Here is a 27,777-nt window from a genome sequence, read left to right as displayed (position 1 = left end):
AAAAACCATAAAAATAAATTATTGAAATATTAAAATGTGCCCCTCCTCCATTGACCGGGACGGAGGGGGTAAGAAATAGAGATTATGGGGCCGTTTGGGTTAGCTTAAAAGAAGTGACTTCTTGCTTATAGTAAAGAAGTGGAGTACAAGTGAGAAGTAAAATAAGTTAATAAAGTGTTTGGAGAAAAAGCAGAAGCTGTGAGAGAGAAGCTAACATTTTCAGCTTCTTAAAAGTGATTCTACTTCTTTACACAAACGGGTCAAAAGAAGCCGAAGCAAGAAGCGGCTTCTGCTTCCATGAACCAAACAGGCCCTATAATAGGCCGTGTGCGTTTTAAAATCTGTATTCTCTGCCTATGCCCTATAGATACGGGAATGTTATTATCATATTTGCAATTTCCTCCGAGGGGAGGTCCTGTGTAACTTCAAACCCACTCCGGCCTGTACTTTAAGAAATGCTTACGTGACATTCCGTTGATTGATTAACCACCAGTGGAACCTCGAATATACATATTCCCTCCGTCCCAATGAATTGTATACCGTTTCTTTTTTGGGACATCCTACCAATTGTATACGTTCCAAAAATAGTAAACTTTTATAATATAAATATCATTACACCAACTACTATTTTCCACTATCTCCATTATATAATAATATAAACACTATTACATCAACTACTTTCCTCCACTATCTCAAATCTATTATTAAATATAAACGTGTCCCACTATTATACCCACTTTTCATCTAACTTTACTCATTTCTTACCCAATTTCTTGGTCTCCGTATCCCAACCATTTGTATACAAATGGCTGGGACGGAGGGAGTACATATCTATCTTAGTAAACTGAAAACAATTATATATTGAAGTTTAATCCAATTTAGTAATAATTCATAAGAAAATACGCTCAAACTCAAATTCGCTCATGAAAATTAACGTGAATCCATTTCCATAATTTCCTAAAGATTTATAATTAGCCTTTAGCAAATTATGAATTTCCATAAATTATGTTATGATTTAGTAATAAATCATGATTTATAATTAGCCTTTAGAGCATCTCCAATGGTTAGGGGTGCCAATTTTGACACATCACTCAATATATTATATTTTATATTCACACTCTTCTAAATTATTTTTAGCCCCTTGTTTCAAAATACACTCCAAATGGTTGGCACTCCAAGATGCTAACTTTATTAATAAAAAAATATTGTATGTATTATTGGGACCACAAATCTATACTTTATGTATTATTAGGACCACAAATGAAATTGGCACCCTAGTTTATGGGTTGCCAAATTTTGGCACCCCAAAGCCAACTGACTTGGCACCCCAATAGCACTCCAACATCTCCAATGAGGGTGCCAACGAGAGTGCCAATCCATGTCATGCCACATGACATTGGCACCACTCTTGGCACCTCCCATTGGAGATGCTCTTAGCAAATTATGAATTTCCGTAATTTGCTAAAGACTAATTATGGAGCTTTTTATTTATAGTTGTGTGGAGCTAGGATCGGTGCAAATAATAATGTCAAGGTATGCTTATTGCTGAACATTGATGTTATCTCATGTGTTGTTTCAGATGTACATAGCCAATCTCAATTTCAGTCTATTTATGTGTGAAATATTTTACAGCGTGTAGCAGAGTTTCAGAGGGCATAGTAGATCACTTGGACACAACACGCTAAGAAAATGGTGGAGGATTGCAGGGCAGTGAAACCTCTCCGTAATATTTCTCAGTGTAACTTTGGTATGTCTCGTGAGTCTATAGATTTATGTGAGGGATGGTTTCCCTTTCTCTTGCTAGGTTCTGCTCACCTTTTATTTATATCTCAGTTTTGATGATAGTTCAACTATTCCACACTTAAATTTCTCACATGCATGATCCGGTTCCCGGGTATGTTAGGGTCGTTATAATGGTCTCGTTTCGGGAAATGGTCGTCCCCATGTGGAGTTGTTTGTGTCAAATTTTAAAAAATGCTTCTTATTTAAAATAAATTAAAACTGATAAGTGATTAAATTATTTGGAAATGTAGTAAAAATTCCGAAACAAACACTAGAATTCTCATATTCTTATATATACTTCTAATTTTTTATACACTAACTTTTTATACACGTAGGTCAAGAAAAATAAAAATCTCCGAGATCGTATTGCCCCACGCACTATATCATCTTACTGCATGTGTGAATCACACTTTTCACACTGAAGTTTGATCATCCCTCCGTTTTATCCGTTTCAATTTACATGTCCACTTTGGAAAAAAAATTATGTTTCAAATTATTTGTCCACTTCAACTTTTAACGCAAAATTATATTTCCAAAGTCAATTCTACTCCATATATCTCTTATTTATATTTCATAGATCAATCTCACTCCACATGTTATGGTCATTCAATGCAATTAATTTGTGAACATCCATTTTTCTTAAACTGTGTGATTTTTTGGAAGTGGTCATCTAATTTAAAACGGAGGGAGTATTAAATTTTGGTTGACCTCATATAAATATATCTGCACTGAAGCAAAGTATTTAATTATTGATATCAATATGAACCAAATTGTGATCAACATATTGTTTTATATGTGCTATTAATTTTAATTTACAAGTGTGTAAAATTTTAAACATGTGAGTCAAGTTAAAAAACTTTGGTTGCCCTGTTCAAAATTTAAGAGCATATGGAACTTTCCTTTATGAATTTAATATTTCTGATTTATACATTGCTTGGAAAAATAAAAGTAATCTAAATATTCACTCTGACCAGTGTTCATATTTATTTAATACAATGTGAAAAAAGTACGTAATATATATGTTGATCGCAAGACAACTTTATTTCCTGCAAATGCAATTACACTGATAAATTTATAGAAGCTCATCAAGATCGAGCCTTCTTTCTTAACAAGCTGGGCACTTGAATGAGCCTTCTTGCTGACATGAAATTATGTTTTGGCGGCCAAACAACCAGAGTGCCTAGAGAAGAATCGGCGTAGAATTGTGTGATGTATAAGTTATCAGCTAAATCCCAGGTGAAGATCCAGAGAGAGATAATTCAGTTCTGAAGTAGAGAAACGAGGAGACTGGATAGCAACAGAATGATCTGTATGATTAGGAGTAAATTTACAGAAATCCTTATGATATGGTAGATTCTCTGGAACAGAATAGCATTTGGAAACCGAATTCTGATCATATGGAGTGAAGCAAATATGGGAATCTGAATCAGAGAAAGTGATTGTGGGAACATTATATGAGGTATCGTAGAACAAGGGAGCAGAGCCATGGTAACCAAAAGAAGAAATATTTTGAAAAGGTTCAAGGTAACGCCTCATGCTAGCGTTCCTAGCTTCAAGCTGCAACCTCTTTTTTTTCATCCTTTCCTTCTTATGAGCATTTTGATGACCTCCTAGAGCTTGTGAATTATTGAATTCCTTAGAACAGTATTGACACTCGAACTTCTTGCCCTCATCACTTGTTGCACACTTTCCCACGTGGACCATCTGCCTTTCGGATGAACTTGTTGATGATGAATTGGCACTCCCGTCAGGACCTGCATCTGGTGTGCTGTGGATATATTTGCAGAACTCTACTTCAGTACCGAATAATCTAAGCTTCTTCTTGATATAGCTTTTACTAGATAGGTGATGATTCTTTTCATCCCAGGTTGATGATAGGATAGAGATATTTTGCTTCATGTCTGTAATTATATATATTTGCTCCCTAAATGTGATGAGATAAAATTCAGGTACTCTTCCTTTTATAGTCAACTCATTTGAGCTTCAACAATGCATCGCATCTAAGTATAAGAATAGTATCATAATCATGAACAGAAGAAAAAAATATACCACAGTCCATTTAAAACTTGTGAAAAACAGATAGTCGGATTAAGGAAGCTATCTCGTGCAATACTAATTTAAGGTATTCTAGAAGAATGCAGCAAATAAACCATAAAGTTCTCCAGTTAACTCAGGAATTAACGTGCAATAATAAAACAGAATCCCTGACCCATGATCTCTGAACTGCACCTAAAGTATGTGTAAACAGTGATTATAATACATCCTGTGCGTTTCAGAATTTATTCTCTCTGCCTCTGGCGCCCTCCAGAAGTGAAAACCATGACTTGATGGGATATTTTAGCTACAAGAGAAGGTCTTAAGTTGCATCAAATCTACCCCTGTGCTTCAAAATGCTCATATAAGGAATATAACAAGTGGAAAGTGATGCAGGAACATATTAATATTAACAATATGGTCTTCATAAAATCTGCAAAATCTTCTTAAAGCAGGGAACAATATATATGTTATATACTTATATTTATGAGCATATGTTTAATGTGAACCTATGTTCTTGCTCGTCCCCTTTCGTTTAGCTTTGGCCTGTGAAGAATGTTGGAAAAAACAGTATTGACAATGCAACACAGAGATACAATGTGCAATACTAAAAAGCAATTCCATGATCTTCAAACTGCAATTCGAATAAAGTTATCACCAGTCTGAACTTGATATGAACAATCACGTACGCGCTAAGAGAAAGTCCTAAGTTACATCGGTAACACCCTTGTACTAAACATGCTTATATGACATTACATCGATTGATTATATACTGGTGGATCCTTAGATTTGTGTAGTAAAGCATATCAAGAAATAGATGAACTAAATTCTGTGGCAGGGGCTAATCTAGACTACAACTATATAGCGCTCAACTAGAGATATCCTTTAAATGATGCATGTATTGCAGGACTAATCCGTAGATTTCTAATCATCAGCAGTTAATGAAGTTTCTTTGTGATAATAAATCTTGCAGCACATAGAATCAAAAATAAAATTAAGCTGATATACATATATCCTGACCATGTTCATAGGATGCTCTTCAAGGACTGTTAAAATAGAGTATTTGCTAATAAAAGGAATATAGGAAGTGAAAAGGGATGCAAGCACTTATATTAACAGTTTAACACCTGTCTACATAAGATCTGGAAAATCTTCTTTAAGGAGGGAACCATATTTGTATCTTTGAGCATATGTTTAATGTGAACTAATCACCTGTTGGTAGCTTTGGCTTGTAGGAAAAAAAACTATTTCGCCACTCAACTCTCGAATTATTTAGGGAAATGTTATTTCCACATCAAAATTTTTATATCCAGAACAATTTGCAGGAATTCTTATTAAAAATGTATGATTTATGTAGATGAAGGGGGAGAGAGAATTGTATTTGCTCTGGAACTAAAAATGTTGCTCTGCATATAACATTTTCCATTATTCAAGGGCAAAAGACAGAAATGTTGGTAGAACTAAATGAATTGGAACACACACATATGTAAGAATGTATAAAATATTATAACATTAAATGATAATGAGGGTTATAAATATGTATTTTAGCCTCTCTTTCGAAAATTGGTGATTAATCACGATTAATCACCGATTAATTCATGTTCCGTAACTCGTCGAACTGATTAAATCTCCGATTAATCACTAATCAATCTAATTAATTCCCAATCAATTCAATAAATCTCTGATTAATTCTTTTTCTGTAACTTCACCGATCAAGTTTGATTCCGCTTTTTACGACCCTAATTTTAATGTAACCAAATATAACTATTTTTTGAGAATACATTCAAATATACCAACGATTCTCGACCAAAAAAAGATAGGAACCACTCATTTGTTCGAGAAGTTACATAATAACACGCATTGTTGAATTCTCAACTCATAATCAACTGTTTCAGCGAAATTGTTGTGTGATGTGTAAACAGAGAGAAAATCCTGCAATTTTACTAAACAATCCTCACTAGAACCCGTCGTGCTAGAGGTGCAAAAATGATCCGAATTTCTTGTAAAATTTTACGTCTGCAGCGAAGCTATAAATCTATATATAGATTCGTAACAACTCCTCTCTCTCTCTTTTGATTTTTTACACAATTCCGAAAGTAAATTGTACACATATTCTTCATATTCGAGATGGATGACCATAATCCATGGGCAGATCAGCCGCAAAACGTCAAGCCGGAGAATGTAAAGCACGGCGAGGGAGGATCGAAGAAATTGACAAGAAAAATGAGTGAAAATTTCGAGAAAACCAAAGCTGCGGCGTCGAATGGGATGACGAAAGTTAAAAGAAGCGCTACCGGAGGTGTCAACTGGATCAAAGTCAAATATGCAGCCAAGAAGCAAGACCCGAAAAATTGATCTTTTAAATAAAAATTTATCGTAGTTGATCGATATTTAGAAATTTTAAAGATTGAGGATCCCTGTTTATGTTGTGTTCTTTTGGCATGCATGCATGCAAACTGCACGTGTAATTCTGTTCCGTTTCATGTTAGAAAGATTTTGTGTAAATGCATGTTCATGGAGATGGAATCTTTTATATTAATATATTTGTCTGTGTTTGATGCTGGAATATAAACATGTTGTCGGTTTTAAAAGCAAGATTCGTGTATGTTCCGTGGAAACTGAAAATATACTTGCAAGGTCGATGTCGACATCCTGTATTTGTTTGGCTTGATTCATTAATTATTTCACCATAAAAATTAGATTAGGGAACGAAAATGTTTGTATTATATTCAAATCTTGTCATAAAACAAAAATCAGATGACGAAGATAATTTGTCATCAACTCATCGATCATGTCAAATGTCAACTCATCGAATATGAAGTTGCATTGATAATCATCAACTCATCAGTCATGTCAAATAATAAACTTTTGTGTATGTATTATTTTAATCGAAAGGCATATGTTGTCACTTTTAACACAATTGAAATAATATATGTGTGTTGTATAATATCATTAGCACGGTTATTTTCATAAATTTTTCAAAAATATCCATAATATCTCTCCGGTTATTATAACCGGAAGGCATATGTTGCCTTCGAATAACAACTATTTTCATAAATTTTTCAAAAATATTCATAATTTTAATTTACTCAAAGCTATTTCATTTTAATATTTCTGTTATTGAAGAAGCATTTTTGGATCATCATATCTCATTCATCTCTTGGTGATATTGAGTGATTAACCATGCGTGAGAAAGCTCTCACAGCGGAGCTAGAACTCAATTCAAGCATGACTCTTTGAAAACAGGCAACCAAGATTCCCTCAGTTTAGGACTCAAAATTAACTTGACAATGTGGGACTTCGCCCACATGTTTATAACAAGCTGTGAAGGTGGCTGCTGCATAAGATCCCAGATTGATCAGTGATCACTTATTCTCACATTCATGCACTTATGCACATACCATAAATCTGTAATACATGTGACTCGAAAAGAAAACAAATTGCAAAAGCAGAAGAAAAACAATACCAGCTGAAACATGGGTATTCCAGAAATTGTATTGAGCAATGGTAAAACATGCCACTACTGGGAGTGGGAACGGCGCATTTCCCTATTCTTCCTGTACTAGAAGTGGTGATTATAGCAATGCTCGACGCGATTGAGCTTGGTTAGCGGATGCTTGACGCTGCTGCTTTGTACCAGACAGAGTTACCTCTCGGTGAAGCCATATCTCATGCTCTTGATCTTGGCTTGATCAAGTCTTTATAACATGTTAAATTTATAAAGCACGAGAGAAAAAGAAAAAAGAAGTGATTAGGTTTTGATTTCATGAACAACTGAGTAATCATTCAACGCATTAGTAGACAATAATTTGCCTATCTGCCTAAACAAGAACAAGGTACATGTAATTATAATATTTTTTTGATCAATTTGTGCATTTTAAGGTGGAGATGAACCCGGTATGGCAACAAGTTATACTACGGGAATTCTGCAAGGCCAAGGGAATCATGATCTCTATTTACTCTCCTCTAGCAGCAGGGGGAGCCATACGGGGAACCCGGAAAGTTTTGGACTCTGAGGTTCTCAAGGAAATTGCAGAGTCCAAAGGAAAATCTGTAGCTCAGGTGGCCTTGAGATGGGCTCATGAGCAAGGAGTTGTTATCATTACCAAGAGCTTTAACTAAAACAGAATCTTGATATTTTTTTACTGGAATTTGAACTATGAATGTTCAAGAAGAATTGCTGAGCTCCCACAGGTCAGGTCAAACGACGGAAGTGAGTTCATCTCTGAAAGACTGAAACTGGTCATATTAAGTCACTTGAGGAGTTCTGGCATGGAGAAAAATGAAATTCAGTAGTATTTAACTATGTATCCATTTGCATCGCAGTCTTCAGAGTAGGTCATGTTTCATTCTCAGAAATTAAACTCTGTTGTTCACTTGTTCTAGAGTTGAATGTGTAATCATTCGCAGTGAGGCTGTTTTTGGCTGCTGCTTTTTCTGTTGCTGCTTTCTTGTTTGAAATCTTCCCTGCTTTTTCTTGGTTGTGGACTATTATGGTAATGGGTGTTAACGGGAATGTGAATATTATGAAAACCCAATCGGTGGGAAGGGTATCATTTAACCACCTAAAAAAATTGGTGTTCCTATTCCATACCACCAAATAACTGATCCAAACAACCCCTAGTTTTGTAGGTTGCAAAACAAGTAGTCTAGTAGCATAAACTATTGTACAAAAGAATTACTAGTAATAGAAGAAACAGGCTTGAAGCAATTCAACTTGGTAAGAGGAAGTTCGATAATGCTACTTTCACAAAACGGAGGAGCCTCCTGGTGAAGCTATATCTAAGAAAAATATCAGGTCTCGCGTTGAGCTCTTCATCATCTCTAAGCTATGGTCCACTGATAATCATAGTGATCTTGTCCTCCCTGCTCTTGAGAGTTGAGAAGATTCCGAAGTAATACAGATGCACCACTCATTCATTACCTTATTAAAAATAGAGAATCACTGTGTTAATGAAATTTTTAAGTTGTAAGAACATCTTGTCATTGTTTTGTCGGAACCTGAAGATGGAGTATATCGATGACTCGATGAGTATCTTATACATTTTCCAATAAGCATGAAGGTTGATGCAGACCCTTTGGTAGAAAAGGCTGAATATGTTGTTAAATTATATTTCAAACCTGTCTGGACGGTCATGGAAGAGTACTGTTGTCAGAGGTTTTAATCGAAATTGAGAACTCAATATGCATGTTCTACGAGTAAACTTGTTCAAACTCTGGCCTGATTTCTGATTCCACTATCAGTTCTCCCAACTACTTAACCATTTATATGTCTACTATGGATATGATCATCTTCTTAATAATAACAACTCAACTGCAGATGATAAGTCAATATCACGATACTCGTAAGAACATGCAACCAAAAATGCAGAATTTATTTAGCAAAAACAAAAAAAAAGGCAGAACTTGTGGTTAACAGCATACAAGTCGGTCTTTGATATAGAAAAGTTTATTCAAAATGAAGAAGTAAAAATATTGTTACTAGTTTGAAATTAAAAACATGATAGCATATATATAAAGCATCGACTTTTCTTCTAATTTTTGAGTCAAATTCTGTGTTCTGGACCTTTTTTCTAGTGACAATAACAGCCACAACCTTTTGTTGAATTGCTTTCCAAGAAAAAACTCAAAATCAAAACCAATTCGTCTATTTACATGTACATGTTCATTTACATATGGCATCTTGATCATATAAGAATATCACATGAGTGGCTAGCAGCAGGTAATAGCAACTGAAAGATGGCTTTACAAAGTATTCCAGAAGTTATTCTGAGCTCAGGCAATGCGAAAGCTATGCCAGTTTTGGGACTGGGCACAGGAGGATTACCCTTTGTGACCCCGGAAGCTGTCGTAAAAGCAGTGCTTGAAGCAATTGAAGTTGGTTATAGGATGTTTGATACTGCTTTTCTTTACCAAACAGAGGAAGCTCTTGGTGAAGCTATATCTCAAGCTATTAGTCTTGGTCTGATCAAGTCCCGCGATGAACTTTTTATCACCTCTAAGATCTGGTGCACGGATAATCACGGTGATCGTGTCCTCCCTGCCCTTCGAAAGACTCTGCAGTAATACATATGAACAACTTATTTATTTTATTTGGTAAATAAAATCTAAAGCTGAATTTAATCCTTTCTTGTTTATTGTTATGAAGGACCCTGAAGTTGGAGTATCTTGATCAGTATCTTATACACTTTCCAGTTAGCATAAAGGCTGAAGCAAACCCTTTTGAACCAAAGCCGGAAGATGTTGTTCCAATGGACTTCAAATCTGTTTGGACAGCTATGGAAGAGTGCCAGACACTTGGACTTGCAAAATCAATCGGCGTCAGTAATTTCTCTTGCAAGAAGCTTGCAGATATTTTGGCTTTCGCTAAGATACCTCCAGCAGTCAATCAAGTAAGTGCAAGTTCACAAACTAGATAAATCATATCGTTTTCTTAACAAGTACAAAAAAGATTAAAAAAATACATCATGAGGGCACAAGCACAAGACAAAATCTTGAAATTTTGTCTTCTGAATTTGGTTATCTTTCAAAGGTGGAGATGAATCCAGCTTGGCAACAACGGAAGCTTAAGGAGTTCTGCGAGGCAAAGGGAATCATGATAGCTGCCTATTCTCCTCTTGGAGCAGCAGGAGCTGTTTGGGGAACCAAAGGAGTGCTGGGATCTGAGGTTCTAATCGAAATTGCCAAATCAAAGGGAAAATCTGTAGCTCAAGTAGCGTTGAGATGGGCTTATGAGCAAGGGATTATCATTGTTACCAAGAGCTTCAACAAAGAGAGACTAAAGCAGAATCGTGAAATTTTTGACTGGGAGTTGAGTGCTGAAGAGTGCAAGAAGATTGCTGAAATACCGCAGAGAAGGGCAAATCTTGCACAGTTTTTGGTATCTGAAACTGGCCATATCAAGTCAGTTGAGGATCTGTGGGATGGAGAACTTTAAGATGCTTATTGCATGGAAATACAAGTATAATGCCAACCTTTTCGAATAAGGAATGACCAACCATTGTCTTTGCTTTTCTAGTGCTTCGTATATCTCCATTTGTATTTTATAGTAAGCCCAATGATCCAGGAGCATAAAATTATTATTGCTGGTTCACATGTTATCCATCGTCGTATTATTAGAGCATATTAACAACGTCGTCTATGTTCAGTGCAGCTGACATTGTTTCTGTGATTCCGCTCTGAAACTTTCTTGAATCAAATATGCTGCAGTTTCAACAAACTGTGTAAAAGAACACATGATAAAACCTAATCTGCTTCAGGAGACCAACTTCCGTCCTTCCCAGTTCCTTGCTACAAATCGCTAGCACATGTCAGAAGACGACTTCTTAAGAGTCTGTTATGTGCCAAATCTTCGCTGGTCTTAAATAAAGTCTAATTCAGTGGATCTAAAGACAAATAACCGGAGATTGCTGCTCAAATGTAACATAAACCATCCTTGTGGTAACAAATAGAATATCAACCTTAATGTAAGTAACACACAAGATGAACTTGTAAATCACAAATGCTTTAATCACAAGAAGTGCCTTCATCTTAAAATCTACAGATAAATTGAAATTTTTGTGACTCTTGAAAAAGATTACAGTAACGGTTAGCAAAACGGATCAAGCATGTAAACATCAACATTAGCCCTGACAAAAGAAAAAACCACGTTGCCAGGCAATTCTTCTGCACATGTTTCTAGTAACAGAATCCTGCAGACATAATATGTTTACGCGAAGAATAAGCCAAATCCGTAATAGAATTAATGCATACATGTACTATATAAATGTACTGACATGAGATCCCAACTCTCCAAACTGCTACCTAGTCATAATAAAACAAAAACTAATGAACAAGAAAGAGCCGAACACTATCAGTATATATACTTGCTCTATTTAAGGTGCCTGGCCGGCATCACATTCTAAAGATGGCTCTGCATAGCATTCCGGAAGTTGGTTTGAGCTCTGGTAATGGGAGAAAAATGCCAATTTTTGGATTAGGCACTGGAACTTATCCGTTTCTAGGGCCAGAAGTAGTCGTAAAAGCAGTGCTTGAAGCAATTGAGCTCGGGTATAGGATGTTTGATACGGCTTCTGTTTACCAAACGGAGGAAGCTCTTGGTGATGCCATATCTCAAGCTCTATCTCTGGGCTTAATAAAGTCTCGAGGTGAGGTCTTTATCACCTCTAAGCTGTGGTGCACTGATAATCATGGCGAACATGTCCTCCCTGCACTCCAGAAGACTCTACAGTATAACAAAAGCCACTCACTCATTTTAACCTTCGAAACAAAGGCCTTTACTTTGCATCTCCAACTTATTTTCTTTTCATTCTTTGCAGAAATATGAAGTTAGGGTATCTTGATCAGTATCTTATACATATGCCAGTAACCTTGAAGCATGGGGCAGCCAATTTTCCACCAAGCCCGGAAGATTTTGTCCCCATGGACATCAAATCTGTTTGGATAGCTATGGAAGAGTGTAAAACACTTGGTCTAACTAAATCCATCGGGGTCAGCAATTTCTCTTGCAAGAAGCTTGCTGACATTTTGGCTTTCGCTAAGATACCTCCCGCAGTAAATCAAGTAATAAACAAAAAAAGATTAGATGCGCACAAGCGGCCCAGTTTTGTGTTTTGACATTGATCAATGCATGTTTGTAGGTGGAGATGAACCCCACATGGCAACAAGGGAAGCTAAAGGAGTTCTGCAAGGCAAATGGAATCATGATTGCCGCTTACTCTCCTCTTGGAGCAGCAGGAGCCATTTGGGGATCCAAACGAGTGATGGAATCTGAAGTCCTTGAGGAAATTGCCAGGTCTAAAGGAAAGTCTGTAGCTCAGATAGCTTTGAGATGGGTTTATGAGCAAGGGGTTGTCGTAGTGGCTAAGAGCTTCAACAAAGAGAGACTAAAGCAGAATCTTGAGATTTTTGACTGGGAATTGAGCAACGAAGAGTTAAAGAAGATTGCAAGCATCCCGCAGAGCAGGGCAAATCTTGGACAGATGTTCATCTCTGAAACTGGTCCTATTAAGTCCGCTGAGGAGCTGTGGGATGGAGAACTTTGAGGTCAACATTGCAAGAATACAATGGTATATGTCAGTATCAGAGCAAGTACCTAATAAATATTATGTTTACATGGTCATTTGGGTATTATCAAGCTTAATTCATCCAAGGCCTAGGGATGTAAGAAGCAGCATAGAAAGTACACAATCTCATTCATTTTTCCGTTCAAGAGTGATATTAGTCTTATTCAACACCACGTAGAATTCCTATGAATTTAAAACGTAAGAGAAAAATGTGGATCTATAACATACAGGCCGCCTCTAAGTATCTTTGTATTTCAATGGAGGACGGAGATTTCTTTTCGCACAGCAGAATATAAAACAGATGTACAATTATTATCATTACAACTATATATACAAGAAGTATTTTGTCAAGTTGACACTTTAGGAATACGAGGTAGTGCATGTCCCAAACTAGATAAACTAAACATAATACAGCTCTTTGAGCACTATATGTCAATGACAATTTCATATAGCGCAGCATTTTAAATTTAGCAATGCGAAGGCCTCTCATAAGTCGGGGGTAAAGAAGGGCAATTCTCATTCATATTTGCATATGGCTCCAAAGTATTATATTCAGGCAGCTCCATTTGATACTCCCCAAGAATTTGGCAGAATGGGGATTGATTACCTCCTATGTTGCACCAACTTGGCAAACGAGTCTGGTTCTTCTCAAAAATTTTGAGCATGTATGCATCCCGTATCTGTGAAATACGTGAGGTGAGGACACGAAGCGATAGTTTCTTTTCTGAAAAACAAGCTACAACCACAGAGCTCTAGATACTTACAGTGAATTCGGTTACTTGAATAGAGTTGGAAACTGGACCAAAAACTCCAGCTTCTTTGTACATTTCCAGTATAAAGGCCACACATGTTGTTGATTTCCCATCGCTATAGACCCATTCATCTTGTTCTGGAATGGATAGCAACTGATCAAAGGTCAAACCACGAGATTCTGTCTCTGCTAGAATTCCATACAAGTCCAACTCCTGCAAAAATAATTAGGTGAGCGATATGCTTTACAGAGTGAAGGTCAAGAAGGTCTTGTATACAATACATAAGCTAGAACTGGCAGTCACCTCCGTCCCAAGCCTCTTATTTAAAGCCTCATTCCACATATTTGCTGCATATGCTGGCTGCATTCTTGTCCACATAGACATGACAGAAGTGACCTGTAAGAAAGTGTAGATTTTTAAAATACAGATAGACTTAATTTAAACCTCGTGATTTATGCTTGGTACAAACTTCTCCACACTCTCAAGCTGTAATCTATAGCAAAGACCACTGCTTATTTCGAGAAGATCATCTCTGGCAGATGACATATGATCACTCAAGGCAGATTAGAAAATGGATATGAGCCACCCAGGTCCTAGTCAGTAAAGTCTCACATATAGCTGGTGAAAAAATCAATAACATATTTACCAGAACAAGAAAGTAGTGTTATGGCGTATATATCTACTGTATGTCATTAAGCTACTAGGAATATCTTATAAGGTTATCCAGATAAGTGTTTACCAAATGAGCATCAAGAGGTGGAGGATAGTTATCAGCTACAGTGTCAATCCAACTAAATATCATGTTGTGGTAACCATAAGGCTTTCCTGACATGCTACGAGCGTATTCCCATGCTGCAGTTGAGTTAAACTTTTTACGCACATCAGGAGATAAAGGTAGCAATGCGATATGTGGATTAGAATCATCCTTTAGTGACAACTCCCACCATTCTTCCCATGGAATCGCAACAATAATTTCCTCACCCTAAGAAAAAATGAAAGCAAATATTCATTCAGCCTTCTGGGATAAATAGAAAGCTAAAAAACTTCAATTTAGCAGACTCTGAGAAAGTTTTTCCCCAAACAGTAAAACCACCCAAATTCTTCATATAAATCTTAATTTCCCAAAAAGACAAGTGTATACAATAATATAGTTATATATTTGTAAATATCAATTCCAATTTAAGCAAGCAAACAACAGACCAATATGATAAGCAGCATTAAGTGTATTCATTATTCCTAGCGAGACAGTCCAGCTGCCAACCTTTTCATTCTCGTGTCCAGATTCTCCAACCCAAAGCTTCCCAAAATCATCCTTTAAGCAAACAGCTGTGTGACCAGCAAATGCCCCAGTGACCCATTTTTCAAGTGTTTCAAATCCACCCCATCGCCCACGGATCTTTGACACAGCTAAGAAATCACCAGAGTGAACATCATCTGGATTGATTGTAGTACGCCAAGGCTGAGGACGTCTTTCAAATGATGCACCCATGTGTTTCTTCAGAAAAGCTAAATTAGCACTTTGACCCCACACACTATTAGAGAACAAGGGTAAAACATCCACCATTGAAAGAAAGGTCCCCAACATTCCTGATGGCATTAGAAATACTGAGATGCCATGCTGCTTCACCTGCTCAGGGATCAATCAGAACATGAAGTATTTAATGATGAGTTTGTAATGGATATGAACCAAACAAACAATATAATAATACGAAGTTACATATTCCACTTCTGCAGGTTCCTCCCAAGAGTCGATGTTCAATGTATGCTCTCGAGCTGAGAAATAGTAATCCCAGGTTACTCTATATGGTGTCGCAAAAACATATAAATCCATACAGGTCCAGCTATGAGCTTCAGAAGTCTGCACAAGAAAAGCAAATAGACTTGCAATTAATTCCTTAAAGGGTATCATAAAAGATGTTAATTAGATAAGTCAAAGCTAAGCTTCATTTTCATATACAACATCTGCATATTAGACATGGATATGCCATCACACTTAGATATCGATCAACCAGGCATACTATCATACATATTTTGGCACAGAATGAGAACGTAGCCATTTACCACAATGAAACCTAGTTCCACAAAGCAGCAATGAAAAAACTCTCTTTATATAAACCAGAAGTATTAATCATGCCACTTACCGCCTAACAATGACATTTAGTAAACTTCATTTGCTATTACCAACTACTAACTGCTTGATAGTTAAATCTCATAATTTACACTCAATTCATTAAATATTCCCTTTACATTTTTACACTAAACTAGTCACTTCTAGAAATACGCCCATAAGATTTCTCAAAAAATTCAACGCGCCAACTTTTGTTTTGTTTTGTTTTTTTTGAGAGGGGGGGGGGGGGGGGGGGGGGGGATTCATTGCATCTACTTGGCTCGGTTTAAAATCTAAAAAGCGGCAATAACTAAATCAAAATTTTATATTTAACACACCTAGAGTGTAGTAGTTAAGGCTTCGATCATCTCCGCAAGTACTTTCACATAATGACGACCAATCCAATCAGAATAACATTTCATAATTCCTATTCCAATTTAATAATTCATAACCTATAAATTCCCAATTCCAATCATACATACTTAATATTCATATATATGGATCATACATACACCACTTACAATTTCCTAAGCAAGCACTGTCTACACATCCAAAATCCATATTCATAAACTTAAACATACACCACTTACAATTTCCTAAGCAAGCACTGTCACCACCACAATTTACACATTCATAAACTTAAACATTCATTAAACTACCACAATTCCATCCAAAAATACGCAATCAACGCATATCCAAAAGCCAGAAAAAGACCTTAAGATAAAGAACTCCCCCACCAAGACTTTGATTCTTGGACTCCGTGAAGTCGAGCCTGGCCTCATTAACATGAAAGCAAGAGCCTTTCCACTGATTAATCACCCCATGAGGAGTGACAGAGCCAACAAAAGCAGGCAACAAATCAACAGCACTGTGAAAATTGTTGAGAACAGGCCAAGAAATCTGTTTGGGAAGAACAGGGAGCACATCTTTAGGCCTAAAAGGGACTTTTAGAGCATACCCATAATCAAGATCGAAACTTAACCCTAACCCTAGAATGAATAACAGTTTAAACAAGTACATGTTTTGTGATCAAGAATTGGGGGTTCTTGAAATGGGTCAATTGGGATTTGAGGGGTTTGTGATTTTGTCGACTAGAGCATGGTGTTTGATTGAATTGTGTGTGAGGGAGGGAGGGAGGGAGGGATTAGAAAGGGTATTTGTGAGAGAGAGATAAACAAAGGGGGTGTGTGTGAGAGAGAGGGTAGTGTCGTGTCTACCTGTCTTTGGAGTTGACGGGGATGGATGGAATGTAAGGGAGAGTTGACCAAGGTAGTTTTGTTTGCGAGGTTATTTCGATCATAACTATATGAAAACTCTATTTTCGTGAGTTACTTCGATGCTGTTTTATCTCGAGTGAATTCAGAAAGAAAAAACAAAATAACGTATTAACGTCACAAATTCAAGATATTGGGGCCGTTTGGGTGAACTTAAAATAAGTGTTTCTTGCTTAAAAGAAAAAAGTGAAGTAGAAAACCCTCTCTCTCCTGAATCTCTCTCACATTCACTCACCTCTCTCTGTTCTCTCTCCCTCGCGCGCGCATCTCCCTCTCTCCGGCCACTGTCCCAGTCGCCGCCGCCCTCTGATTCGCCGCCTTTTCTCCCTGGTCTCTCCGCCTCCGGTTGTCGCCACCACTCCCCCACCGGTCCCAGCCCCTCTCGCCGGTTTTCTCCCCTCTTTCCCTCCTGGTTTCTGCTTTGTGGCTGCTGTGTATATTATGTGCGAGTGTGCGCGTGACTGGTGTGTGTACCAGAGGTGGGTGTGTGCGTAGTGTTGATCAGTGTGTGCACGGGTGTGTCAGAAAAAGGGGTGGGTGTTAAACAATACGCGTGTGTTTGTTTGTATATAGGGTGTGTGAGTAATTCTGGAGTGGTCAAGTATATTGTTTCAAAATTCAATATCATCGTCGTCTTCGCGATGGTGGCTGACGGTTTCGGCGACGGAAATTTCACGATGTATGAGATTTGGTTTCAGAATGGAATGCGTAAATTAAGGGCGTAAATTGTGCCTCATTATTGAAGGCGTAAATTGTGCCTCTTGATTGAGGATGTTAATTGTGCCTCATTATTGAGGGCGTAAATTCTGCCTCTTGATTAAAGGCGTTGATTGTGCCTCATAATTGAGGGTTTAATTGTGCCTCTTTTGAGGGCGTTAATTGTGTCTTAATTATGGGCGTTAATATTTTATTAAATGCCCTAATTAATAGTTTAATTGTCTCAATTATGAGTTTTCATAATTGTGTGAATATTTTGATTAACACATGCATATATACGCGATTTTATTAATAATTAATTATTGGATATATTTTTATTTTTATAATGTATGTAATTTGTTATATTGACTTATATTCTTCTTGTTTCCTTATTTTATTTTCAGGATTCTTGGAAGAAGACGGGTTTTTCTTTTCGGACATTAAAGTTTTATTGTCTAAATTTCCCCGGTCATCTTGCATGTCCGACGGTTAGATAATAAGCTTTCTTGAATGAAAGAATTATCACGGTGAATTGTTGATTCTTATCTGTGAGATTTATTCTCAATATCAAAAAAAAAAAAAAAAAAAGTGGAGTAGAAATTAGAAGCTAGTTAAGACTTATAAGTGATTAAAGTGTTTGGCAAAGAAGTAGAAGTCCTGAAACAAAAGCTAGCATTCCTAACTTTTTATGAGTGCTTCTTGACTTATTACACAAACGGTACAAATAAGTGCTTCTCACTTATAACCGAGAAGCTGGGCTTTTAAGAGGGTAAACAAACACCCACATTATTATGAGCCGTTTCATAAACTTATAAGAAGGGACTTATTACTTAGAATAAAAAATATTATAAATAATAGTGAATCTGACTTATAAGTTATTAAAAATTTGGATAACTTTTACTTATACCTCAGTTGAATGTTTGGTAATTTATATTTATAAATAAAAAAATCAAATTATTAAAATATAAGAAATTTAATAATAAATAAAGTTTAGGGGTTTTCTCACAAATACCCAAGCTTGGAAAGTCTTTTGCAAAAATACTGTAATTTTTTTAAATTTTATAAAAATACTATTTTCTTAAAAAAATAACATAATTATCGAGGTTGCATTTACAATCATATCTGCAACCATAAATGCAAATTTGGAAAAAAATAAATTAAAATTATATTTAATTACATAATAAGTTGAATGGGGTTAATTATTTAATTGGGCACTCACTTTACACCAATATATCATCCGGGGCACTTTCGAATTTTCGGTCTCATTTGAAATACCGTTTTCAGAAATTGTATCAGTCTTAAAACTAAAACATTGAATTGGAAAACAAACCGACAGTTTAATAAGTGTTACTCATAGGGTTTTAACATAGTCGGCTATAAAGATTATGTAGGTACAATCAATTGAATTTCAGCATCCAAAAAATGGGTAAAATGGATGGCGGAAGAGATGGGTTATGAAGAACCCTAATAATCCACATATAGCCATTTTTTAGACGTTGAAATTCAATTAATCGTACCTACATAATCTCTAAATCCTACCGTGTAAAATCCCCATGAGTAACACGTCTCAAACTGTCGATTTGTTTTTAAATTTAACTTTTTACTTTTAAGACTGATACGATTTCTGAAAACAGTGTTTCAAATGAGACCGAAAATTCGAGAGTGCCCAGGATGATATATTGGTGTGAAGTGAGTGCCCAATCAGATAATTAACCCTAAGTTGAAAGTGGTTGTAAAGGACAAAGAATGAGCGCCCCTATGAGCCATGACTAATATCACGAAAATAAGTTGAAAATCAACTAAAATCACCATAAAATCAACTAAAAATAAACTAACTTCGCTCATATTCGTTTCAAAGATGGGTTAGTAGGGAGCTCTGTGTCACTCTGGAAAGGTGGGTGAGTAAGAATGTAGGGGGCGTTTGGATTAAGGTTGGGAATGAGAATCGGGAATGGGAATGTGGGTTAATGGGAATGGGAATAATATAGTAATTCAAGGGGTGAGAAGGGCATGATTTAACCACCTAAAAGGATTGGGGTTCCCATTCCATAACACCAAATAACTAATCCAAACACTTGTTATGGGATTAAGGTTCCGATTCCCGTTAACCAGGCTCATTAACCATGAACCAAACACCCCCGTAATGTGTTTAGCTAACGGAATTTTTGACATGAACCGTGAAGCATGTGGCAGCCACTGCCGTTGTCCTGATAGCAGTGTTTAGCTAACGGAATTTTTTACATGAACCGTGAAGCATGTGGCAGCCACTGCCGTTGTCCTGATAGCTGTGTTGCTATCATATTCTCAGAAGTTGCATAGTATATTCGTCTAGAAGATAGTAATATTGCAAAAAAAAAAGTATATGTGTTAAATGCCCTAAAGTCTATTACAAATTAAAATTTTAAAACCTTCATAATAAAATGCAAATCAGTAAAAAAATTCAAAAAAAAACTAACATTTCTGACTTCCAGCCGACTTAAAAAATCCAAAAGAAACACTTATATTTCTTTTGCCAAGTGCCAACGCTACGTAAAAATTAGAAACAGCTTAAAGTGCTAATAAAGCCCGAAAGCATTTAAAAAAAGCGTTGCCAAACAGCCCCTATATAATGGTTATAACATCCCGATTCGGCTGATTAATTCTTCATTAATCTTTTGCAAGTAAGATGTCTTCTAGCTTTGATTTTTAAAAGGGCAATGCTAGAGACCCCAAATTTTTTCCCCAAAATTTGTTACCAAATGACGTGGCTAACAAGTGGCGAAATTTGATTGGGTGATTGATGAATCTGTAGGGGGTGCCTCATTATTATGGGAATAAATGCAACCAATGAGATTTCGCCACGTCATTTGGGAAAAAATTTTGGGATAAATATTTGGGGTCCCTAGCATTTTCCTTTTTAAAATCCAATTGGTCATTATAAATTTTTTAAAATAATATATTATATAAGAAATTAAACTAACATTTGATATATTATTATAGTAGTATCAAATATTTGATTTTTAATTTGATTAATCCTCGATCATGCGATTAATCTCTAATCAGCATCTCCACTGATTAATCTCGATTTTAGATTTTTACGACAATTCTACATATGAATTAGTATTTATTTATTTAATGATTAAAGACATAAATTAATAAGATTAAAATAAAATAGCATAACTATTTTACGAGACGAAGAACTCGGTGTTGCATATGAACATGTATCCAGAACTATTACCAAATAATTCAGGTTGAGCATTCGATTCGGTTAACCCAAAATCATCGAATAACTTAAATTATTCCGGTTCGGTTAGCAGAAATAATTTTGCTTCGGTTAACTGATATTTATATTCCGGTTCGATTTTCGGTGGTCACATTTACATTTTTCGTTTTTTCGGTTTTTTAACTCCGATAACCGAAAATCGCATGATTAACAGAATTTCTATATATCTTATAAATAAATAATATTTAGTTTATAATATAAATATTATATGCCATTAAAACATAACAAGCTCATGTTATATATATGTATGTACAGTGTTTTACACTAAATGACACAACAACATATATTTTATTAAAAGAGGTGTATGGAGTAATAAACAAGATTTTTTTTCAAAATATGATTATAAAATCGTGTGCGTGAGGGACTGGTGTATAGCTTGAGGAATTTGAAGGTTACAACAAACAGTTACCTATATAGACCACTTGCGAGCAATCTGAAGCTCATTTTCCTCGCAACAACTGCTGTCTAGGAATTGGAGGAGACTAATGTTAGCATACAACAATATAGCTTTGAATTTGTGAATTAGGCTGTGCTCCAAATTTAGCTAATGACCCAACCGTCCTATATATCAGGTATCCCGCTATTATTCTTTGTGAAAAATATAAGTAATACTTCTTGTAGTTTCTCTTCAATTCATTTCAGATTTTTATATTTCAGGTGTGAGCTAGTTTACATGTATGCTTGTATTTTCTATATCAAAGTAATGAATTGTTAACTATAAAACTCTTTACTTTGTTTTATGATTCAATACTATTGTTAGGTAGCTCGAAGCCTATAAACTGTTTTAACTCGAGGCCTTATGTTGTGTAGCTTGTAATTTCTTTTTATTCGAGCGTGAAGCTAAATATTAGACCTTCACCATAACATAGAGTCAAGAAATAAACAGATGAATAATAAATTGTAGAGGAAATCCAACAACTCATCAATTATTGCTAGCAACAGTTATATCTTTTAGTTACATGGACTGTTCTGATATGTTTCTTACTACAATTTTTAGCAGATATTGCCACAAGAATATACATAATTCACGGCCCATCCTTCCGCTTTTCATCACCCTCGGCTAGTAGCCAATATCTAAAAACATCTTCTTTCTACACCTGAATGGTTTACTTCATTGTTCTGGGTTGAATCTCAAAAATATATAAATAAAAAGAAAGGCCAACTCATAAATTTCATATCATTCAGAATTGTCAATGGTCCTTAATAGTTGTATAGTAATGTCTATGTGTTAGTACATCCCTCATGCATATATAATCCGATTTGAAATTAAAGAAATTAACCCTATTACTTCTTGTTTATCCAGTTCCAGCCTCACCTTCTCTGCTCCTAATTTCTTTGATAAGAACTAAGAACCATATTATAAAGATGTAATGACAATATGCCGATGGGTGGGATACCCATATATATTTACTACATTCACGTGTAACCCAAAATGACCTGAAATAAATTAGATGGTTAATGTGTTATTCAGACAATGCAAACAATAAGTTGGATTGTAGAAGGGGGGGTTGAATACAATCTACAAAAATTTCAATAAATTCTTGCTCAACAGATTATATTCAAACTACAAGAGAACATGAATACTAAAACAGAAATTTAACGAACAAGGATCTTAAAAATTTCAGGTGGATTGTTTGATCCACCTGAGAGATTTTTATATTAAGAACCTTCGAAGTAAAATTACTTGGCTGCTTACAAAAGAATGAAGAGCAGAAACTTACAATTTCTTGCTAACTTTCTCTAGTGCTTTGCTCTTCGTTCTTGGTGTTTGGATACTTTGAAATGAAAATTACAAAGTGAATATATACTACTACAAACAAAACTAGTCTGTAAAAGCATTTTCCTACTCAATTTCTAGCTAATACAAATATAGAATTTCTTGGGCTTGATACAGCATTTGGCAGCTTGAAATTCTTGTTGCTTTGCCAGAAAGGGTAGGCTTCGAGGTTCTCAATATTTGACTAAACTGCTTATGGTTTAGCTTCCAAAACTGGTGCAGCATCTGTCACATCAACCCATGTGCTCTTTGTCATTTACTTGACTTGTAACTGTCAATTGCTGATTGTCAATTGCTAATATTATCGATTGATAATATTCTTGAACTATCAATTGATAAGTTGTTCGGAATGAGCGATTGAAAGTCTTCCTTGAATTATCGATTGATGGTGTTGATGTAGCGATTGATAAGCTCTCTTAAATTAGCCATTGATACTTCATGACTAGCGATCGATCTTCACTTCACTTGGATAGATTACATGACTTCACATATTTACAATTATGTCACCCTATCTAAACATCCATTGATAGATCAACTGCTAATCTAAAAGTATACATAACATTACATCAATTGCTAAGATACTCCAGCTTTGTTACAGCACCTCATCATCTGTTGATGGGTTTATCTGATCAATCGATACTGCCTTAGCATGATATCAATTGATCAGCTACATGCAATTTTATTCTAAGTAAGAATAAAAACACTTTGTATCATCAAGCATCACATATTCCTAACAATCTCCCCCTATTTATATATGTAGGAATTTCAGATATCAATTTGAGGTGCATGATGATTACAAAACACACAATAAAGAAAACAGATATCTTTGCATTAAGAAGGGAATTTTAATTACTGAAAGATAAGAGTTTTACAATGATTGGATTTCGCATGGTTGATTTTTCTTTTGCCTGGCCAGTTTCTTGTTTATCTCCCTCTCTAGATCTTCAATGAATTTGGCTTCTTCTGTGATCTTGGTATCAAGCTTTTTCTGCATAGCCCTCAAGATATCTACATCTGCATTTCTTGCATGATCTTTCAGTCTGAAGAATCTCTTGATGCCTTGATCATCTCTGAAAGTCATTAATCTTGAGGGTTGGTTGTGAATGCAGCTGCCAGTATCCTGAAGAGACAATCTTAAGGGTAACTCAGAAGGTTCATTCCATTTTCTCCTTATATCTTCAATTTTTTCACTTCTGATTCCTTGAGAGAATGATGTCCCGTTGTCTAGCTTCATGCACACAGTTTTGAGAATATTGTAATCTTGATCCAAGATCCTTTCAAGTGGCCATGCAATTTTTGCTTGTGAAGAGTAGTGGAACTCCAGCCTTTCAGGATACCTTTTAGTCCTTGTCAAGGCCTTTATACTTTGCAATTCATCCAGATATAGCTCAATTGGAGGCTGTTCACTAATATGAAATGCATATGCATAAGTAGATTTAGGGACCTTGACAATTTCTGGCACAGGAGGAACCACCACTTCTCTAGGTGGAGATTTGACCTGAACTGGTCCAACTGGATCATATCTTTTAGGATTTCCTCCTTTCTTTTTGATATGACCAGGCATATGCTTGATTTTGCTCCCAGTTTTGCTTTTTTTTGGCCTCAAGGAATCTGCCAGCTCATCCTCCTTTGTTACAAAGATTTTTGGAAAGTTCATGGATGAGATGTCAAACTCCACTGGCTCTTCCTTGAGCTCCTCTGGGTTGATAAGAGGTTCAGGTTGAACTGTAGAAGTAGGAGGTGGATCTTGACTTGGAGACTTGCTGACTGCTTCTTCTTGAAAATCCACAGTCAGATTTGGTACCCTTTTCTTCACACCAGCCCTAGACTTCTTCTTAGCTTTCTTCTCCTTTTTCTCCAAATTCTTCTTGGCTTCATCCAGGATTTGTTGCTGAATAGCAATGTTGGATTCATCATCAGCCAAATCAAATTCCTCCTCATTGAGTTCTTCTAGGAGCTGGGCAGCAAATTTTTCAATATCTGCATCAACATTTGCAGAAGGCCGTTTGTTTCTTTCTTGTTCTTTAGCCTTAGCGTACAAGGGATGTCCAGGAGGCACACAGATAATTTCATTGTTCTTTGTAATGTAGGCAAACTCAGATCTCCACATAGAGTCTTGATCTAATTTGCCAACAACTAGCTTTGGCTTAATAGGCTTCCCTGATGCAATGTCCTTAGCCTCTTGCTCAGCTCTCTCCTTCTCAGACTTCTCTCTTTCTTTCTTCTCTTCCTCAGTTTCATCCCATTTCTTGCCAAATTTACCCATGTGTATGGAAAGACCAAGCAGCTTAGATTTATCAGATTTTGGCATGGGAAAATCTTTAGCAAGCTTGTTCTTCCCATGTGGCTTCTTTGGAGATGGAGGATCAATTAGGCAAGGCCTAAACTCATTAACTGAAGATGGCTCACCTTGACACTTGATGCTTTTGACCTGGGCAATCTTTGCCTTCTTCTTAGGTGGCTGTCTTTTCTTTGAGGCTGGAGGAGCCTTGGATTTTAAGACCAGAGCAAGTTGCTCCCCCTTTGTTGGTGGCTCCCCCTGAGTTGTAGGCACTTGTTCTGTAGAGGTTGGTGGAAGAATTGTAGGATTAGCAGGAGTGATTGATGATGGAGCTGTGGAGGTGACAATGGCAAGACTTGTGTTGGTTATGGAAGATTGGCAATGGCAGTTGCTGTTGTTGTGGATGATGTAGAGATTGGTGGGACAGTTGCAGTGGGAGTTGAGGTGGTTGTAGAGGTTGTAGAAGTAGCAATAGCTCTTGTAGACTTCTCCCCCTTTTTGTAATCAGCAAGCAGATCAGGAATTGGAATGTTTTGAGCTTGGAGGAGAGTGAGAAGTAACTTCTGTTGATTGTTTTGATTGATGAGCACTTGATTGAGCTGACATTCAACATCTGAGACTCTCTTGTCTACAGCATCAATAGAGGTAGCCATGGGGGATTCTTGATGAAGCCTAGATCTGATGTTGGCCATGGTGTCATAAGAGATTCTAGTCTCCAGATTCTTTTTGTTATCCTCTTTGACATCAGAAACAACATGATGAAGATCCTCAACCTCTTGTCTGAGCTGAGTAAGATGGGATTTGTGAAGTCTCAAATTATCCTTCACAAACATAGAAAGTGTTTTCTTGATGGGATCTTCATCTGCTTCCCACTCCATTGCTCTCTTATACTGCCTCAAAATTTCCATCTTGGTGTCACCAAAGTTGAAGTTTTGGCTGAGCACCCAATCTGGCATCTATGAAGGACCAGCTACTTCATCCTCTTCTTCATCAACAGCTTCATCAGCAAGGGAGTCATCATATTTGGAATCACCCTGAGTAGTGAGCATGCCTTTAGGAACAACAGCATGGGCAATTTGTGCTCTCTCTAATGCTTCAGATGTGTGAAGCAACCTCAAAGTCTCCTCTGCTCAGACATTGGACTGACCAGCCATAACTTGATAGGCTGGTATAGGATGAGCAAACTGAGAAGCATCCAAGAGGTCCACAGCAGGTTCCATCCTTATAGCACCAGTACCTGTATTTCTCTCATGTTCTCTCTGTTCTTGCATCAGGGTCTCACCCTGGCTCACCACACACTCACCTTCACCTTTCAAGGTGGAACTCACAAGCTCTCCTTTTGCTTGGGAGGAAGAAGTTCCCAGCCCTGCACTCACAGCCTCTCCTTTTGCCTGTCCACAAGACAACCTCTCCTCTACTCACTATCTCTCAGACCTAAAAGTGCAGTAACAACAATGAGTTCTTCACTATCAGCTCTTGTGATAGCAAGATGATCAAGTTGAGAGTTGTCTGCTAGTGGAACTTCTTCTATCAATGGCTGAGAAAGAGCCATTGATGGGACATTGTCATTCATCAACGGCTGATTGCTATTAAGGACATCCGTTGACAGAACTGCACTTATCGATTGATGAGAAATATCGATCGATGATGTGAATGGATTAGCAGTTGAGATATTTGCAGTGACAACTAGAGAATCTGTGAAGAGTGAGGGACTTGGTATTTCCACAATTTCACTAGTTGTCCTTGAATGAACAGATTTATGACCCAACAAATCTTGTGAAAGATGGTCATCAATTTCAGAAATTGGCTTCTCCAAGTGCAGAGTTGGAGAATTTCAGAGATGTGTTTATTTCCATGTTAATCACCACATCTTTTTGGGAAGATGTGGGATGGCTTGGCAGGTTAGCACTCATCTCTCCCTCTTTATTCTGGGGGCTTCTTTGATGTTCACCCCTCCCCTCACCACTTACCTCCTTCACACTCCCCTCTGGTTGCGAAGTAGTTGTTACAACTGGTGCCTTTTGAGAGACACCAGAGGTGAGCTTCTTAGACTTGGGTTGTGACAATTTCTTTGGTTTGGCAGCTTGGGTAGGAAGTTGGGGGTGTTCAACTTCTATTGCTGCACTAGAAGTAGAAGAATTTTGGGGATTGGAAGAAGTAACAGGAGTAGAAGATACCTGCATGAGTGATGGTAATGACAAGGGTACTGTAGGAACAATCGGACCTTGGCCCCTGCGCTTTATGATATTAATTAAAAGTTCGAACAGAATATTAACCTTAATCGCTACGGCGCAAGCGATTCAAATCCACGTCTTCTACTGTATTCCTTGATTCTCCTTGGACGAAGTGTGGCCTTCGATCTCCCAAGGTGTGCCTCTCCTTAAAGCTCTGAAAACACAAAACCCTAGCTGTCCCCTTGAGAAAAATGTCTTCCTCTCTCAAGCCCTAGGAAGAATTTGTTTTTGGTGTGTCTTTCAGCTTTAGGAGAACGAGAATATATATAGGCTACAGTAGGGATCATGGACCATTAGGTCAGTCCTTCCAATGACATTCTGGGCCAGGCCCAATGTCATTAAATATTAATTCAATCCACTAAAGAATTAATATTTGCACTACCTTTCCTAATTCCGTAAATTAATTATTTAATTCGGCTCCCATATTAATTGCTTATAAATTCCCCATGTTTAAGATATCGCATGTCCATTAATTAAATTAATTTCTGACGATGAATTTAATCAATATCTTTT

At 36.7% G+C, this 27,777-nt stretch overlaps 5 protein-coding genes across 5 annotated transcripts; 3 read left to right on the top strand and 2 right to left on the bottom strand.

The window, feature by feature from the left end:
• Positions 1 to 3,003: 3,003 nt before the first annotated feature.
• On the bottom strand, positions 3,004 to 3,681 carry LOC108194700 (zinc finger protein 5). The gene has a single exon (XM_017361651.1). It carries the CDS (start codon positions 3,679 to 3,681, stop codon positions 3,004 to 3,006), a length of 678 nt encoding a protein of 225 aa, XP_017217140.1.
• Positions 3,682 to 5,943: 2,262 nt separating this feature from the next.
• On the top strand, positions 5,944 to 7,938 carry LOC108194699 (deoxymugineic acid synthase 1). The gene is made up of 2 exons (XM_017361650.1): positions 5,944 to 6,093; positions 7,699 to 7,938. Exons 1-2 carry the CDS (start codon positions 5,944 to 5,946, stop codon positions 7,936 to 7,938), a joined length of 390 nt encoding a protein of 129 aa, XP_017217139.1.
• A 1,456-nt stretch (positions 7,939 to 9,394) lies between these two features.
• LOC108193850 (non-functional NADPH-dependent codeinone reductase 2) lies at positions 9,395 to 10,987 on the top strand. Its single transcript, XM_017360682.2, has 3 exons — positions 9,395 to 9,878; positions 9,965 to 10,208; positions 10,349 to 10,987. Exons 1-3 carry the CDS (start codon positions 9,556 to 9,558, stop codon positions 10,751 to 10,753), a joined length of 972 nt encoding a protein of 323 aa, XP_017216171.1. The 5' UTR covers positions 9,395 to 9,555; the 3' UTR covers positions 10,754 to 10,987.
• Positions 10,988 to 11,689: 702 nt separating this feature from the next.
• LOC108195721 (non-functional NADPH-dependent codeinone reductase 2) lies at positions 11,690 to 13,033 on the top strand. The gene is made up of 3 exons (XM_017362693.2): positions 11,690 to 12,045; positions 12,135 to 12,378; positions 12,456 to 13,033. The coding sequence occupies exons 1-3, from the start codon at positions 11,723 to 11,725 to the stop codon at positions 12,858 to 12,860; spliced, it is 972 nt and encodes a 323-aa protein (XP_017218182.1). The 5' UTR covers positions 11,690 to 11,722; the 3' UTR covers positions 12,861 to 13,033.
• Positions 13,034 to 13,172: 139 nt separating this feature from the next.
• Positions 13,173 to 17,583, bottom strand: LOC108196277 (uncharacterized). The gene is made up of 7 exons (XM_017363491.2): positions 16,455 to 17,583; positions 15,351 to 15,491; positions 14,895 to 15,260; positions 14,373 to 14,615; positions 13,937 to 14,029; positions 13,646 to 13,846; positions 13,173 to 13,561 (listed from the first exon to the last, which is right to left on the bottom strand). Exons 1-7 carry the CDS (start codon positions 16,758 to 16,760, stop codon positions 13,349 to 13,351), a joined length of 1,563 nt encoding a protein of 520 aa, XP_017218980.1. The 5' UTR covers positions 16,761 to 17,583; the 3' UTR covers positions 13,173 to 13,348.
• Between the last annotated feature and the right edge of the window lie 10,194 nt (positions 17,584 to 27,777).

Source organism: Daucus carota, chromosome 7 (genome assembly GCF_001625215.2).
Source record: "Daucus carota subsp. sativus chromosome 7, DH1 v3.0, whole genome shotgun sequence".
In the NCBI taxonomy this organism is placed as follows: Eukaryota; Viridiplantae; Streptophyta; class Magnoliopsida; order Apiales; family Apiaceae; genus Daucus; species Daucus carota.
Note: the sequence above shows the minus strand (reverse complement) of the source record. Positions and strands in the feature narration are given on the sequence as shown.